The 14,180-nt window shown below is 37.9% G+C and overlaps 1 protein-coding gene across 1 annotated transcript in view; it reads right to left on the bottom strand.

Moving 5' to 3' along the window:
• The window catches only part of afg1lb (AFG1 like ATPase b), a 140,318-nt gene that overhangs the window by 82,220 nt on the left and 43,918 nt on the right, over positions 1-14,180 (bottom strand). The window contains exons 4-6 of the mRNA XM_073055880.1: positions 13,568-13,669; positions 8,972-9,102; positions 3,688-3,787 (exon numbers count right to left, since the gene is read on the bottom strand). Coding sequence (XP_072911981.1) covers positions 3,688-3,787; positions 8,972-9,102; positions 13,568-13,669 — 333 coding nt within the window. The remainder of the gene's footprint in view (positions 1-3,687; positions 3,788-8,971; positions 9,103-13,567; positions 13,670-14,180) is intronic.

The following is a 14,180-nucleotide window of genomic DNA, read 5'->3' as shown; positions in this document are numbered from 1 at the left end:
TTTGTCTATTCATCCCTGTCCACTAATCTCCCTCCCTCGTAGCCTAAGTGCTACACCTACCCATTCACCTCCTCCCTCACCTCCATTCAGGCCCCAAGAAGTCCTTCCAAGTGAGGCAACATTTAACCAACAAATCTGTTAGAGTTGTCCATTGTGCCCGGTGCTTCTGATGCTACCTCCTCTACATTGGTGAGACCCATTGTAAATTGGGGGACTGCTTCATTGAACACCTATGCTCCATCCACCAAAAGCAGAATTTCCTGGGAGCCAAATATTTTAATTCCAACTCCCATCCCCGTTCCATGCTCTTCTCGTGCCACGATGAGGCCACCCTCAGGGTGGAGGAGCAACTCTTTATATTCCAGCTTGGTAGCCTCCAACCTGATGTTGATGGTATGAATACTGATTTCTCCTTCCGATAATAAAAAATTATCCTCCCCCTTCCCTATTGTCCACTCTGACCTTTTACCTCTTCTCACCTGTCTATCACCTCTGCCTGAACCCCTTTCTTCTTCCCTTCTCTTATAGACCACTCTCTTCTCCGATCAGTTTCCTTCAGCCCTTTACCTTTCCTATCCAATTGGCTTCACCCATCAGCTTCCAGCTATCCTCCTTCCCCACCCCCACCTTTTTATTCTGGTGTCTTCCTGTCCAGACCTGAAGAAGGGTTTTGCCCGAAATATCGATTGTTTATTCAATTTCATAGATTCTGCCAGACCTGTTGAGTTCCTCCATCATTTTGTATATGTTGCTCTGGATTTCCAGCATCTGCAGACTTTCTTGTGTTTAGAAAAAAAGAGTTCTGATTGATATAAATATTTCCAGTCCTCCACTAAACCTGAATGGGGAAGTACACTCCTACATTTTGAAATTTATTGCTTAAGTAAGCACACAAAACAATTGATAGTTCTTGTCCAGGGCACCTTGGTGGAAGTATTGTATAGTGCAGTGTTAGGTCAAGAGGATTGGGTTCACTATAATTGCCTACACTGTTAAGCAGCCTGCCAGTATTACTGTACATCTCAGACAATTAATAGGTACTTGGACAAGATTTTGAAGGACTGTCAATACATGTACCACTGGCAACCTAACAATGAGATCGTCGCATTCAGGAAAATAGAGTAAACAAAAGCACTAGTTAGAAAAGTCAATGGAATAGCTCCAAAGAGAACACTGCACAGTTGAATTAAGCCAGGAGCATTATGGCTGTAGAGTGAGAGTTGTCTGAATGCAGTGCATTAACAGACTAATGGCACTGCTAGATCAATCACTGGTCACTAAAGAGATAGCAGAAACTGCCTAGGCAGTTCTCATAAATAGCAATTCTATATTTCTCATAAATAAAATTTACCCAGCAGTTGATACTCGGATATCAGAGCATACTGGACAAATTTCATTGTGCAGTGATGTGAACAGGCAATAAAAACAGCAACACATTTGGTAACAAATTTTCTCCAGTGGACCCTGACCACAGACATTTCCAAACGCAGCAGCAAATTAATATCCCTCAAAATAAAATACTTTTCGATTAAGAGTGAAGGACCATTTTAATTTCCAAATTTAGCTGCATTCTCAATAGGTAAAATGAACATTTAAAATTCTGTATCCTCATCATGGAAGAGAGCAGAAGGAAAAGACACAGAAAAATGGGAATTTTTGCCCAACTGCTTGATCACAAGTATATGGTCAGATTATCTATCGCCATTATACAAGATGCAAGACCCTACGCAATACGTGAGTATGAAATAGAGGAGGAATTCAACACTCTAACAAATTATATACAATATGGAAAGATATCATGTTTTAAATGCTGTTAACCAAGTAGGTATTTTCACATCAAAATCTACCTGTCCTGGAATTTTATTTAAACATTATCAATTCTGAAAAATGTATCATTTCTGATTTTGTAATTGCATCTTTAATTCTTTTTAAATATGTGTGCATCAATGCAAAGACTATTCAATATGAGAACAGATCATATTGCCTCAATATACATCCTTCTTCAGGTCATTGTTTATGGCTTGCTGGATGTGTGTGTCATTATAAGACCTTGACTTCCATAGTACCAAGTCCCAGCAACTTTCTGAGCAAAGTCAGGGGTCTTGAACTGACCAGCTTTTATTGAGACAGCTCTGAGAAAGCTGGCCTACTCATAATACCACCCAAGATACAAATTATAATATTTCACTTATAGAGGCAGACACCTATAAAGTTAATTTATTTATAACTTTAAAATGGGTACATTATCACACAAGTTGGTGTGGCGTGTGGCCAAGTGGTTAGGGTGTTCGACTAGCGACCTGAAGGTCGTGAGTTTGAGCCCAGCTGAGGCAATGTGTGTGTCCTTGAGCAAGGCACTTAATCACACAATGCTCCAGTCTGCCCAGCTGAAAATGGGTACTGGCAATAAAATACTGGGGTCAACCTCGCGATAGACTGGCGTCCTATCCGGGGTGGGGGGAGTCTCATACTCTCAGTCGCTTCACGCCACAGAAACTGGCATAAGCTCTGGCCTGATGAGCCACAAACACTCGGGACAGGACTTTGTGGGGAATCAAATTTTTATTAAACTTAATCCATAAGTGTAATTAGATTGAAATCTTGAAGGATCTATTCGTTACATTAACCTAGTGGATTCTAACAGCACAAAAAAGCTGCTGACCAAATGAAAAAGATATTTTGAAGACACAAAAGCCTGTAGATGCTGAAATCTGAAAGAAAATAATGACAGGTTTTTGAGCACGATATTCCTGACTTGGAAATTAACCTGTTTTAAGTTTTTTCCTCCGTCCTATAGGTGTGCACCTAAATAGGAATCTATATGAATTTGCAAAGGCAAACAGAGAAGCTGATAAATGTTCATGATGTGAAGGCAGGAGGAGTAGTCCTAGTTATGAATTTAAATTGGCAATGGTAGGAGATCGGATTGTGAATAAATCAAAAACCAGGTTATATCCATCATTTCAAGGTATGTACAGTTTACATACCATCTTAGTCCCACCATAACCATCATTATGAGGATGTGTGGGAAATACATTCCCCACAAAGGTGATCGACTAAACCTATTGAAGCATTTTCTCACTATAACACCTTTGCATAGTTTCTCTCCTGTTCCCTCCCAGTCATTTTCCAGGTGGTACCTTGCCTTTCATCAAGCCTACCCTCGCCCAGACAAACAACGTAACTTAATATTATAATACGACAGGGTGATAAATTGTTCATATTCCAGAAATATGCCATTCTGCATGTTACATTTCCATGGCATTTATGCTCCGAAGTTACTCCTGATTATCTTTGTTGAATTCCATTAGCAAACACTTCAATCTCTTTCTCTATCACGTACTTACCTATACCTCAGTCAAACTATTTTCTAGCAAGTTTGTTCAAATTCACTAGTGGATATATGAGTGGCTTTCTTACGTTAAGGCTGCTCATTTGGATCTCTATTTGTTACCTTAACAATGGGTCTTCAACCGTCGCTTAGTCAACTCTTTTCTAAAGAGAATCTCAGCCTCTAAAATAATTCCATGTAAACATAAATATAACTTTCTACTGTGCTTTATTTTATTTTCTTTCCCTTGTTCTTTGTAATCACATGGTTGGGTGTGTGTTAATCAAACTTTGCTAATACTTTTGCTTCCACATTACCGAAAGTTTCAAATTGTATTTGAGAAAAGATAATCTTACCTTCAGGTGGTCTGTTGGATGTGGCCACAACAACAACACCGTTTTTGAACAGATTTTCAAAAAGCTGCTTCAGTATCATGGCATCAGCAATATCTGTGACCTTACAACATGGAAACAAAACTGTCATCGAGTGGATCAGGTTAATTTACGCAGACATAACTCACTGTCAGATGGAAGCAAAGAACAGATACATGAGGTAAATTAAAAATGCTTCAAACCAAGAATTTTTTCATTACACTCATTAGCTATGTTTAAATGGCTCAGTGTTAGTCATGAAAGCAAAATTAAACATATGCAGAATGGGAAGAAATTAACATGATAAAATAAGCTATGGATAATTAAAGAGAAATGCATTTCAATTGGCCAAACAAATCACACATGCCCAGTCAAGATTTATACCACCACAGAGGAAATGGAGCTCCTGGATGGAATTATTGCATCAAGGGCAGAATTCTAGATGGTAATCACTGTGTTTGTATGCATTTAAAAATTCACATAATTCACAGCAGTAAATATTATTTATTACATCCCCATTAGAAGTGAGCACCGAGTGCAGTTTATGAGAAATCACTTGCTATATATGTTGTTTCTTCCTGTCACATAGTTTCTAAAATTGAATCTTTTCCATACCTAATTTACTACTTTACTGTGACATCTAAATTTCAAATCCTGCTCTCCCCATATGCCTTAAAATATTTGTATTAGAAACTGGAGCAAAAGAGAGACCACATATGTCATTCTAGTTTCCTGTTGCTTTCTTTGGCTCCAAAGTATAGCCTGATTGACTTGCTGCTAAAAGAAACATTCACCACCTTCTCACTGCTTTGCACTTATCAACCAAAACACAGGAAATAGGAAACAAATATACAAGATTCGAAACTTCTGTGCTGCTGAACCCATGATTCTTGATGACTTGACTGCTTGCCATCAGCAATGACACTCTCTCCTGTTACACAGATCAGATTTACATTAATGCCAGATCCTTGGCTATTCTTAATTATCTCAGAATCAATCAGCCTTCTCTTATCCTTCATCAGCCCTGTAATTCAGCTAATTTCCCAGACCTTATCCCCGTTGCTAATTCTAATTCCTACACTGTCTTTCCTTTCCCAACACTGATCTCTTTTGACCTTGTCCTACATTTCCTCTTCCAGAACACCCTGCAGCAAATCAGACTTTGTATACCAGTTCCATTTGTAACCCAGCCAATTTGATGGTTGTTTTTTTTTCACAGCTTTTCTTTGCCTCAAGTACTGCCTTTTCACTATTCTGACCCTTGGTTCACTGAAGGGAAATACCGTAAATGCTGTTATTTTTGTTGGCATGCATGGTTTCATATCTCAATTTCCATCAGAGCTAGTAATGTTTCTTGGTTCAATAATGCTGTCTCATGGAAAAAAAAACTGTTGTACTTGGTACCTTCATCAATCTGACACATGCTGAGCCAAATTATTTCTGCATGTAAATTAAATTAGCTACCTGTTAAAATGCTGAGAAGAAAGTGTCAGTTGTGGCTTCTTGTTTACAAAAAACACTATTTCTTTACCACAATCTTTACACTACAAGCGATACAATCATGGGCACTTCTTCAAACTTTCATTTGCCAACATTATCACTGTCACTATCTTGTGTAATTTTACTACCACACCGATATCTGATGAGTAGATTTCCACTTTCTTAATCCGGAATCACTGATGTTATTTGGTGCACCAATTACATTTATTACTCTCAATATTCAGATTGGAACAAATCTATTGAACATTAAGAATCGAGCAGCACGTTTACAACAATACTACTACTCACTTTGAGATATCATAAAAAAATCACCCTGAAAAGACCCTTCATTACGTGGCTGCTTACTTTCACAGACACACCAGCAGCTTCAGAGTGACCAGAGAGCAGAACGTCGACGTTCAAACATGAAACAACAATCTGCAGTTTATCACAAGGGCTACAAGGAATCACGGGAATTTCCACCTCGCAAATCTGATGCAGTTCTCAAAGCAGAAGTACATCTCGAACAAATCTTTTTATGTAATATCATCCCAGTGTGACAATGGCCTTAGAATGAAATTTGTGTAATCCTTGCATCTTCCTAATACAATTTTAATGTTTTGCTCACTAGGTCTTCAGCAAAGTAAACATCTATACAAAGAACCTCATTAAGTAAGCAGATGATGTACAATACACTTTGTATATGCTGACCAGAATGTATCAAATCAAATCAATTGTATTTTTGACAGGATGAAAATGGAACACATTGTACCCAATTTTAATTATGGATATTCATTTAGGAATCAAATGATTACAAGATTAATGTTTTTCAAGGACAAATTAATGTAGTCATCAGATAAATGTAATGGAGAGGGATCAAAACTGTGGAGGCAAGGATATTTTACCCAGTGATCAAATCATGGGTGCGTGTTCAGATAGAGATATGATTATCTTATTTTGCTGCCCAAACCAATGATAAAGGAATTAAGCTTCCCTCACATAAACACTGAAATCGTACTGGCATCAAACTGCAATTTATCAGAAACAGATGAAAGAAAGAAAGTAAAATTTTAATGGTCTTGATGCAAATATTGCATTACATATTGGAACAAATAGACTAACACCCTCATTAAAACAGCAGACTAATGTCAGTTGTTTCAAACATTTCGGTACTGTTACTTGGTTATAACTAAAATCGTATTTTCCAATATAGTACATCATTGACAAGACTTGGGTCAATCATACAGCTGATACAGATTTTAACTCTGAGCGTTATGACAGCCCCTTATGCAAGTGGTTCAATTGGGATTTTTAAACAATTTAATAACATTTAACTTAATTTCCAAACAAAGGTTAGGCCAATCTAATACTTAATCCTGATCTGAAGATGGCTCAAGATGTGCAATCAAAGAATCAACTTGATTTCCAATCAAGGAAATCCTACCAAGAAAGTGAGCTGAGGAAAGCAAGCAACCTATGGAACAGTTCTTAGACATATCTTCTCCTGTTTGTGAGCAAAATCATACCTGGAAGGCACAGATGTTGGATGCTTGAAAAATACTGAGGACAGGAGGTAAAAGGGTGATGTAGAGTTATGGGGAGAAGGAGGCAGGAGAGGAGGGGAGGGGTGAGTAGGGGTGGGGGAAGTTGCTGGGGGAAGAGGAGGGGGGAGGGAGAGAGGAATCAAAATGGATTGATGACTTTTCTTATATAAAATTAACGTGCATCCTGCTACAGAGAATGGTTTATTGCATGGCACACATTAATAATTTAAGGTTTTGCTATCAGAAGCTACATTTTGAAATTATCACTACTATCTGCAAATATATGGGTACTAATAAATACAGAACGGAATGGGCTTAGAATAATATATACAGTAGCTGTTGTGGCAGGAGTCACACTAAATTCCTGTTCCAGTGTGTGGATCCTTTGATCATATACAGCTTAAGAAGGGAGAAGTAATTGTACAGTCTAAAGAAGCAAAGGATATTCTTGAATACTGCATAGTATTCATTACAAGCAAGCAGAGAAGGATGGATACAAATCATTGTTAATGATAGTCAGCTCATAGGAAGAGAGAAAATTCATTAGCATTTAAGAAAAAAAGATTTCTATGACCTACAGTAGTTTCATTATGACTCACTTAAAGAGAAAAAAGCCAATACAATATTTACATAAGCAAGTCCCTTAATCTCAGTTATCCTTGATTGGTGAAGTGCTTTAAAAATTTCTATCCATTAATAAGTGTTTTCATTAATTAGTAGCAGCACAAAACAAAAGCTTTGTTTTTGTGCAGATTCAGACCAATCTATCAGATATAAAAAAAAGTAGACTTGGAAGGCAGATATAAAATACCTTTGCTTAGTTTTCAGTATATTAAACTGATATTTATGCCACAGCTCTAAATTTGTCTTACAATTTTGACGCATGCTTTTGTTCCATTAAAACTGCTAATGCGAATGTAATTAATGGAAAAGTGATTAGTAAATAATTATAATGGGTAAACAATACCTCAGCATGCAAGTACTTTTCCATTAAATCAGGTCAGTAACAATTCCAATCACCCAAAATTCCTTCCCTTTTAAATTATCCAGCCTCGTAACTGACATTCAATGTTATGAAAGTGTTAAAATCAGTTTCAATCAATAAATATGGCATTTTCCTCAACCTGAATCTGTATTTTAATACTTGATATCAAACTAGGACATTATTCTCCACAGTATAGAGGTAGTTAAGACAAATACATTTGAAGCAGCTTTACATAATTCACTGAACAAGAAAGTCAAAAGTATGCATCTTTCTCAGTACACAAGTCAAACGCGTAAAAAGAATACCTGAGCTTCCCAAATTAAAAAAAATTGACACATTTCACCACAGGAACAAGTCTTTCACATGCAAAAAAACTGAAGCATGCAAGCAGAGAAATATTTATTTGAAAGTGTGGAAGTACCAGTGCTTGCAGCATCCTAGCCGCAGATCTGTTTCCAGCAGATCAGGCAATTCAATCAAAGGTTTCCTTTAACTGAGACGTAACGATGTCACACACTTTCCCACTGCAGAATGTCACTGGGATAAGCTGTGCTGACTGCATTACAGATGACTTTGGTAATCCTCTTTCAAGGGTACTAACTGGTGAATTTATTGACAACTTTCAATGGAGCTACTCTCATTTGATACTGGTTTCCCTCCTCCTCAGCCTCACAAGACTTGCTGACAGTGTAGGTGTAATGAGAGAGCCAAGATGAATCTCTGTACGTTTAACGCTCTGCTTCTCTAGCGATTCTGTATTCCCTTGCTACAACGACAGACAAGTTTGCAGATCTGCTATAAGTACAGTACTAACAAAACCTAACATGCAAAAATACCCACAAACATAAATCAATATATTCAATCTGTTCAGTGCTGAGGAGTTTTCAGAGTACAAACTTGGCTTTTGCTTACCAAGTCACTTGCTGCATGCATTAACACAAACACACACAAAAATTTCACCCTCTTATGTAACTTAATGCACCCTCTTCTTTAATAATAAAGCACAATAAAGATGAACTCTTAACCTTATGGCCCTTGTACCTTATTTGTCTTGCTGCACTGCGTTTTCTCTGTAACTGTGACACTATTTTCTGCGTTCTTTGATTGCTCTTCCCTTTGTACTACTTTGATGTACTTACGTTTTGGATTGTTATATAGATGGCATGTGAAACTAAGTTTTTTGCTGTATCCTGGTATACGTGACAATAATAAGCCAATTAATTAATTAATCAACAGTCTCACAAAAAGAAGCACCATTTACCTGAAACTCATCAAAACACAACAGGCAGGTCTCATTGCTGATTTCTGTGGCAATAGGTGCTATTGGATCATACGATTTTGCCATTAAGCCAGGCTTCCTTTTGGGTAAGGTCTGCTTTAACCGATGAATTCCTGTTGTGAGTGAGTTTAAAAACAATTGGATATTCATATTTCTACAATTAATTTTAAATATACGAAACAGAAGCGCTTGCCCCAGATAAAAACAATTGATGTTGTTTGCTGGCACGCACTTGATTTTAATGAACAGCTATTCTCCCATGTAATAACACAAATGTCCGAAGACTTTTCCCACTTTATTTCAACGTGCCAAGAGAACATAACAAGATAAGCACAATTCTCAGCAAAAATGAAAGGGCACAACTCAATGACAACATTAATAGAAACTGTTGTTTTTGATTACCTGTGCCTCATATTGTTTTCACAAAGATCTGGCAAATGCTAAATTGTCCATTTTGGCTTGAAAAGTTAAAAAAAAACTAAGTGGCAAGTGATGGCAGAAATCCAAAATACAGAGGATCTGGGCTAGTATGCACAAGTGGCAAGTGATTCAGAAGGTTAACAATGCAACTGTTTATTGCAAGAGGAATCAAGTTCAAAAGTAATGAGGTTGTGCTTCATTTACAAAGTATTGGTGGAACTCATCTGCTGGTTTCATCAATATAATCATATAATGACGATAAGCTCAGATGCATCAGCCACATTCATACAATGGTTGCAAGTGCAATTCACAGACCTGATTTCCTCTAGCTAGTTACTTGCCTGACACCTCAAGGCCTTTCTACCATGGCACAAGACAGGGCTGTGGTGTTTTGGTCTTCATCTGGCCACATGAGTGCATCTCTAAAAACCACCCAAAAAGCTCAATGCCATCCAAGACCCAGTAGTAGCCTGCTTGACTGCAACCCAACCATCACCTTAAATGTTAATTTGTTCAATGTACCATCTACAAAACTACAATTACTTGCCCAGGCTACTCCAATAGCACCTCCCAAGCCTATCACCAGGGAAAACAAGGACTTCAAAAGAATGCAAACACCATGCCTTGTACCAACTCCCTAACTAATACCCTGTGAGAATACCTTTACCACAAAGATTGCAACTGTTCAAGTAACTATTCAAAGACCGCTTGTCTGCAATGCCCAGATTGTGAAATATGACTGAATTTAATAAAAATTACCTGATACGATTTAATAAAAATTATCATATCTGATCTGATGGCTTGCCAACAAAGGAACCACTGCCGTGGTTTGATGAATTAACTTCTACCTCTCAAGAGGTTAAATGTCAGCTTTCAGACACCTCCTCGTACCTCCCTCTAGACTACAGGTGCACCATACAGCATCAGGCCTTTGTCTCCCACAGAGCTGTGAACTGTATTTCCCTTGAGATCTTCACTAACAGTTTTGTGCCTTATCATTCACAACCTCTCACAACCCGTTTCTACCTCCTGCCCAGTAACCACAAGCAGGATTGACTGAGTCGACCTACTGCTTAAGCCTGTTCTTGCCCACCCCCCCCCCCCCCAAACTGAACTTATTTCTATCAGATCAATGGTGTAGCTATGGGAACTCACATACTCATGTTCTGACAGGTACGTTTTCTGTTGCAGGCTTACTTGGTCTCAATCCCTTACCCCCCTTTCTAGAACATTGATGGCATTATGGGTGCTGCTTCCTGCACTCATACTGAACGGAAAATTTCATACACTTGCTGCCAAGTTCCACCCTGTTTTCACAGTTACATGGTTTATCTCTGACTCTTCCCTTTTCGGATCTCTTCACCTTCAACTCAGAGGATAAGTGAGCGCCCAACATCCATTACAAGCCCTGAGATCCCATAGCATCTTGAAAATACTTCTGACACACCTCAGCAGCTCGAAAGATTCCACATGCTTCACTTTCATTGTAGCTACTCAAAACGATAAATCTTACCACACAGATACCTCTGAGACGTCTTCTGTTTTTGTTAGCCAATGATTCGTGTTTTATATTTCATTTGGTAAAAAAAAGGGAGTAACTATTTCAACCAGCTGGAATGGCTCTAGCCTGAGAATGAATATTTGAGATATCTGGTCAAAGGGTATGTGAGGGTTTGGGGGGTGAGAGTGAGGAAGTGGAGGGGAAGATTCAGTAAATTGTTGTGGTTTGAAACATACAAATTGAAAGGATGGTGGAAACAAATTATAAATTATTTTTAATGAATGCTAACTTAGAGGATTGCAGTAGAGCATGGATATTCAACTATGAGTATCTCCCAGGGAAGTTTGAGAAAGACCCAAGGTAGAAGTTGAGTAAAGACTCTTTCTTATACACACACATTAGAAAGAGAATAGTATCCAAGGACCACAGTGACACAAAAGGATTCCAATTCAAAACTAAATCAATTAAATAAGAATCCAACAAGTAAAGTAAAACAGTGGATTTCTTGAAAATAAGTAAATATTGTCAATGGCTTGGGTAAGCAAAGCAATAAGATCAGATCAGACACGTCAGCAACTTAAAAAGAACAGTGATAACGTGACTGTAAGGAAGTAATTAATAAAACAAGATTGTGCCTTCTGCCCAAGAGAATAATCATTATGCAAATTAATGAATTAACTGAGCAGGAGACAAGGAAAGATGAGGGAAAGAGCTAAAAGCAAAGATACTGAGGGACAAATGAAGAGGGGATCTAATAATGACAATAACAGGTTGACTGTGTGTTAGCTCAATAAAAAAAAAGCCAAGCAGAAAAGCACGAAGAACCAAATTACACGGTTTAATTATGACATGTGTATTATTAAATAACAGATAAAAACAAACCCAAAAAGTAATTTAAAAGAGATTTTGTTTTTCCTTAGTGTTATAATTGATGAAGTAAGCTGCTGGGTCTCAACCAGGTGAACATGATGGATGAATATGGAAAAACACCATCAGTTTTTGAAGCAATGTGACTAATTGCAGTAGAGAATGGGCACTGGACAAAAGTTGTGCAGGCTTTTTTCGTGTGAAGGAAAAAGCAATAAAACTTCTACCACACGATGGTGCCACCACCATCCGGGAACCGGGAAATGCTTTGCTACACTCTTGGAGCGTTGTAGAGTTCATTTCCAGGATTAGAGGCCGGCATGAATAATTGGCAATTTGTTCTGGGCCTAACTTACTCGGAGGCAGAGAGCTGGATAAGCTTGCCCTTCACACCAAAGATGTCCTGCAAAACAGAGGGGACTCAAGAACAGTGGGAGTCTCAGGTTTGTATGTCAAGGCCCTGCACCCAGAATAGCCTGATGGCTATCAACAGCTTTTAAACTATGTGCAAATCTACGAAAATACCAAGCAATTACAAAAAAGATTTAAAATGAATGTCTTCACCATCCATACCCAGTTCCAAATTCAATAGTGGAGCAGGATATCAGGTGTCCCAGTGTCCAATCTTTGGCTTCTCTCTGACTTTGTATTTGAATGAAAAGGCATTCAAGTTCAAGATTAGCTAAAACGGTGAGTACTGAAGTCCCCTACAGATAGGAGGATAAAGGTAAATGAGAAAGGAATACAGAAAACTGATGACCCATTATTTTCTCATGTTGCAAATAACCACCAGCTGAATACAGCTTTTTATATTTGTTAATTACAATGCAAGAACCATACAATTCCTTTTAAGATCCTCAGATGGTCCTCAAGTACATGCCACTGAATACTGTCAATGTTAATTTCCTTCTTTTATAAAGCAATGCACATGATTTTGGTCAAACATCAAAACCAAGATGAGGAACTCTCATATGGGGTTAATAGGATGGATGGGGGGAGAATTACAACTCTGAATATAGGAAGTTCATGGTGATTCAGCCATTTAGTGAGTGTTGCAAGACCAATGATCCTAATGAACTCAATGTTTAAAATATGCACAACCACTCTTGGCGCTCAGCATCAGCAACATCCATCAAGCAAATGGTTCCCTCTGCTGCATCACAAGAAGACTGACGGGCAACATTTCAACCTCTTGTAGTATCATTAGCCCAAGTACAACTGGAAAGTTACAGAAATTTAAGAACTGTTTTGGAACAGGTGCTGACACTTACTAAGGAATTGGCTGAAACTGTCCACATTCATTGTACCTGGTTTACGGACAAGACAACACTTACCCAACACCAACCCAGATAATAATATTAGAGTGTGCCACTTTAATACAATGTATATACTATCAAAAAGGAAAAAAAACATACATTTTCCAAGCAATTATGCTTCTTTGTTTTGATCATTTTCAACATTCATTGAGGTAGTGTGCACCTCATCCATTTTCCTACCCATTTTCAAAGGGTACAACTTTCTGAGCCAACATACTTTCCAAACCACCAACCTTGCCCTGAAAACAGCTTATTGGAAGTTTTAGCTCTGGCTATTCAGTTATTTTACTTTGCTTTGAGAATCCTGCCTAATAGCAGTATTATTAAAATTATAAATGTTAAGGAATAATGGATGTGAAGTCACACACACTTCCACTCTGTTGCAGAGAATCAGAGATACAACATACTTGAACATCAATGTTGTATTTATGTAGATAATCACCATTTCTGGTGCCTTATTTGAAAATATCTTACTTCTATGAACATCTAGCATGAAACCATGAAAATGTACTCGATTCTTCCTCTTAACTGTTGAATGAGAATAAAACAGGTCCATCAACATTGTCTTCCCAGAACCTGTGAAAATCAAAGATGAAATTTTGTGTCACATAAGGACTAAGAATTAATTGTTCTCCCTCATTTTAAAAGCAAAGCAGTAGTTTACGTAACATTTTACTTTCAGATGAAATATGATGCCAACACACATGGAATATTTGACATAGGACGTGGACAACGGGGGGAGTCAATGAAGGCCACGATAGTTTAATTTGGCAACACAAAACGCATAAACATGGAAGAAGTTACTCTTTAAACTCAGCAGATCTTAAACCTCATGTGTGAAACAGACTTGCAGAGAGACATAACATTTATGTTACTAGATTAGCAATCTTCTCAGAATGATATCTAGAGACGAGTTCTAATTTCACCATGGCGAAATGCACTGTAATTATATAAATATAAGAAATAGTGGGAAGATAGTTCATATGGCCACTCGAACCTGTTGCACCATTCAGTGCGATCATATGCATTTCATCCACTTTCTGTCTGATCCCCAAAGTGTCCAATAGTCACTAAATTTCAGCCTTGA

The sequence above is a fragment of the Hemitrygon akajei genome, chromosome 9 (assembly GCF_048418815.1).
Source record: "Hemitrygon akajei chromosome 9, sHemAka1.3, whole genome shotgun sequence".
NCBI classification, from domain to species: Eukaryota; Metazoa; Chordata; class Chondrichthyes; order Myliobatiformes; family Dasyatidae; genus Hemitrygon; species Hemitrygon akajei.
This window is presented reverse-complemented; position numbering and strand designations above follow the sequence as displayed.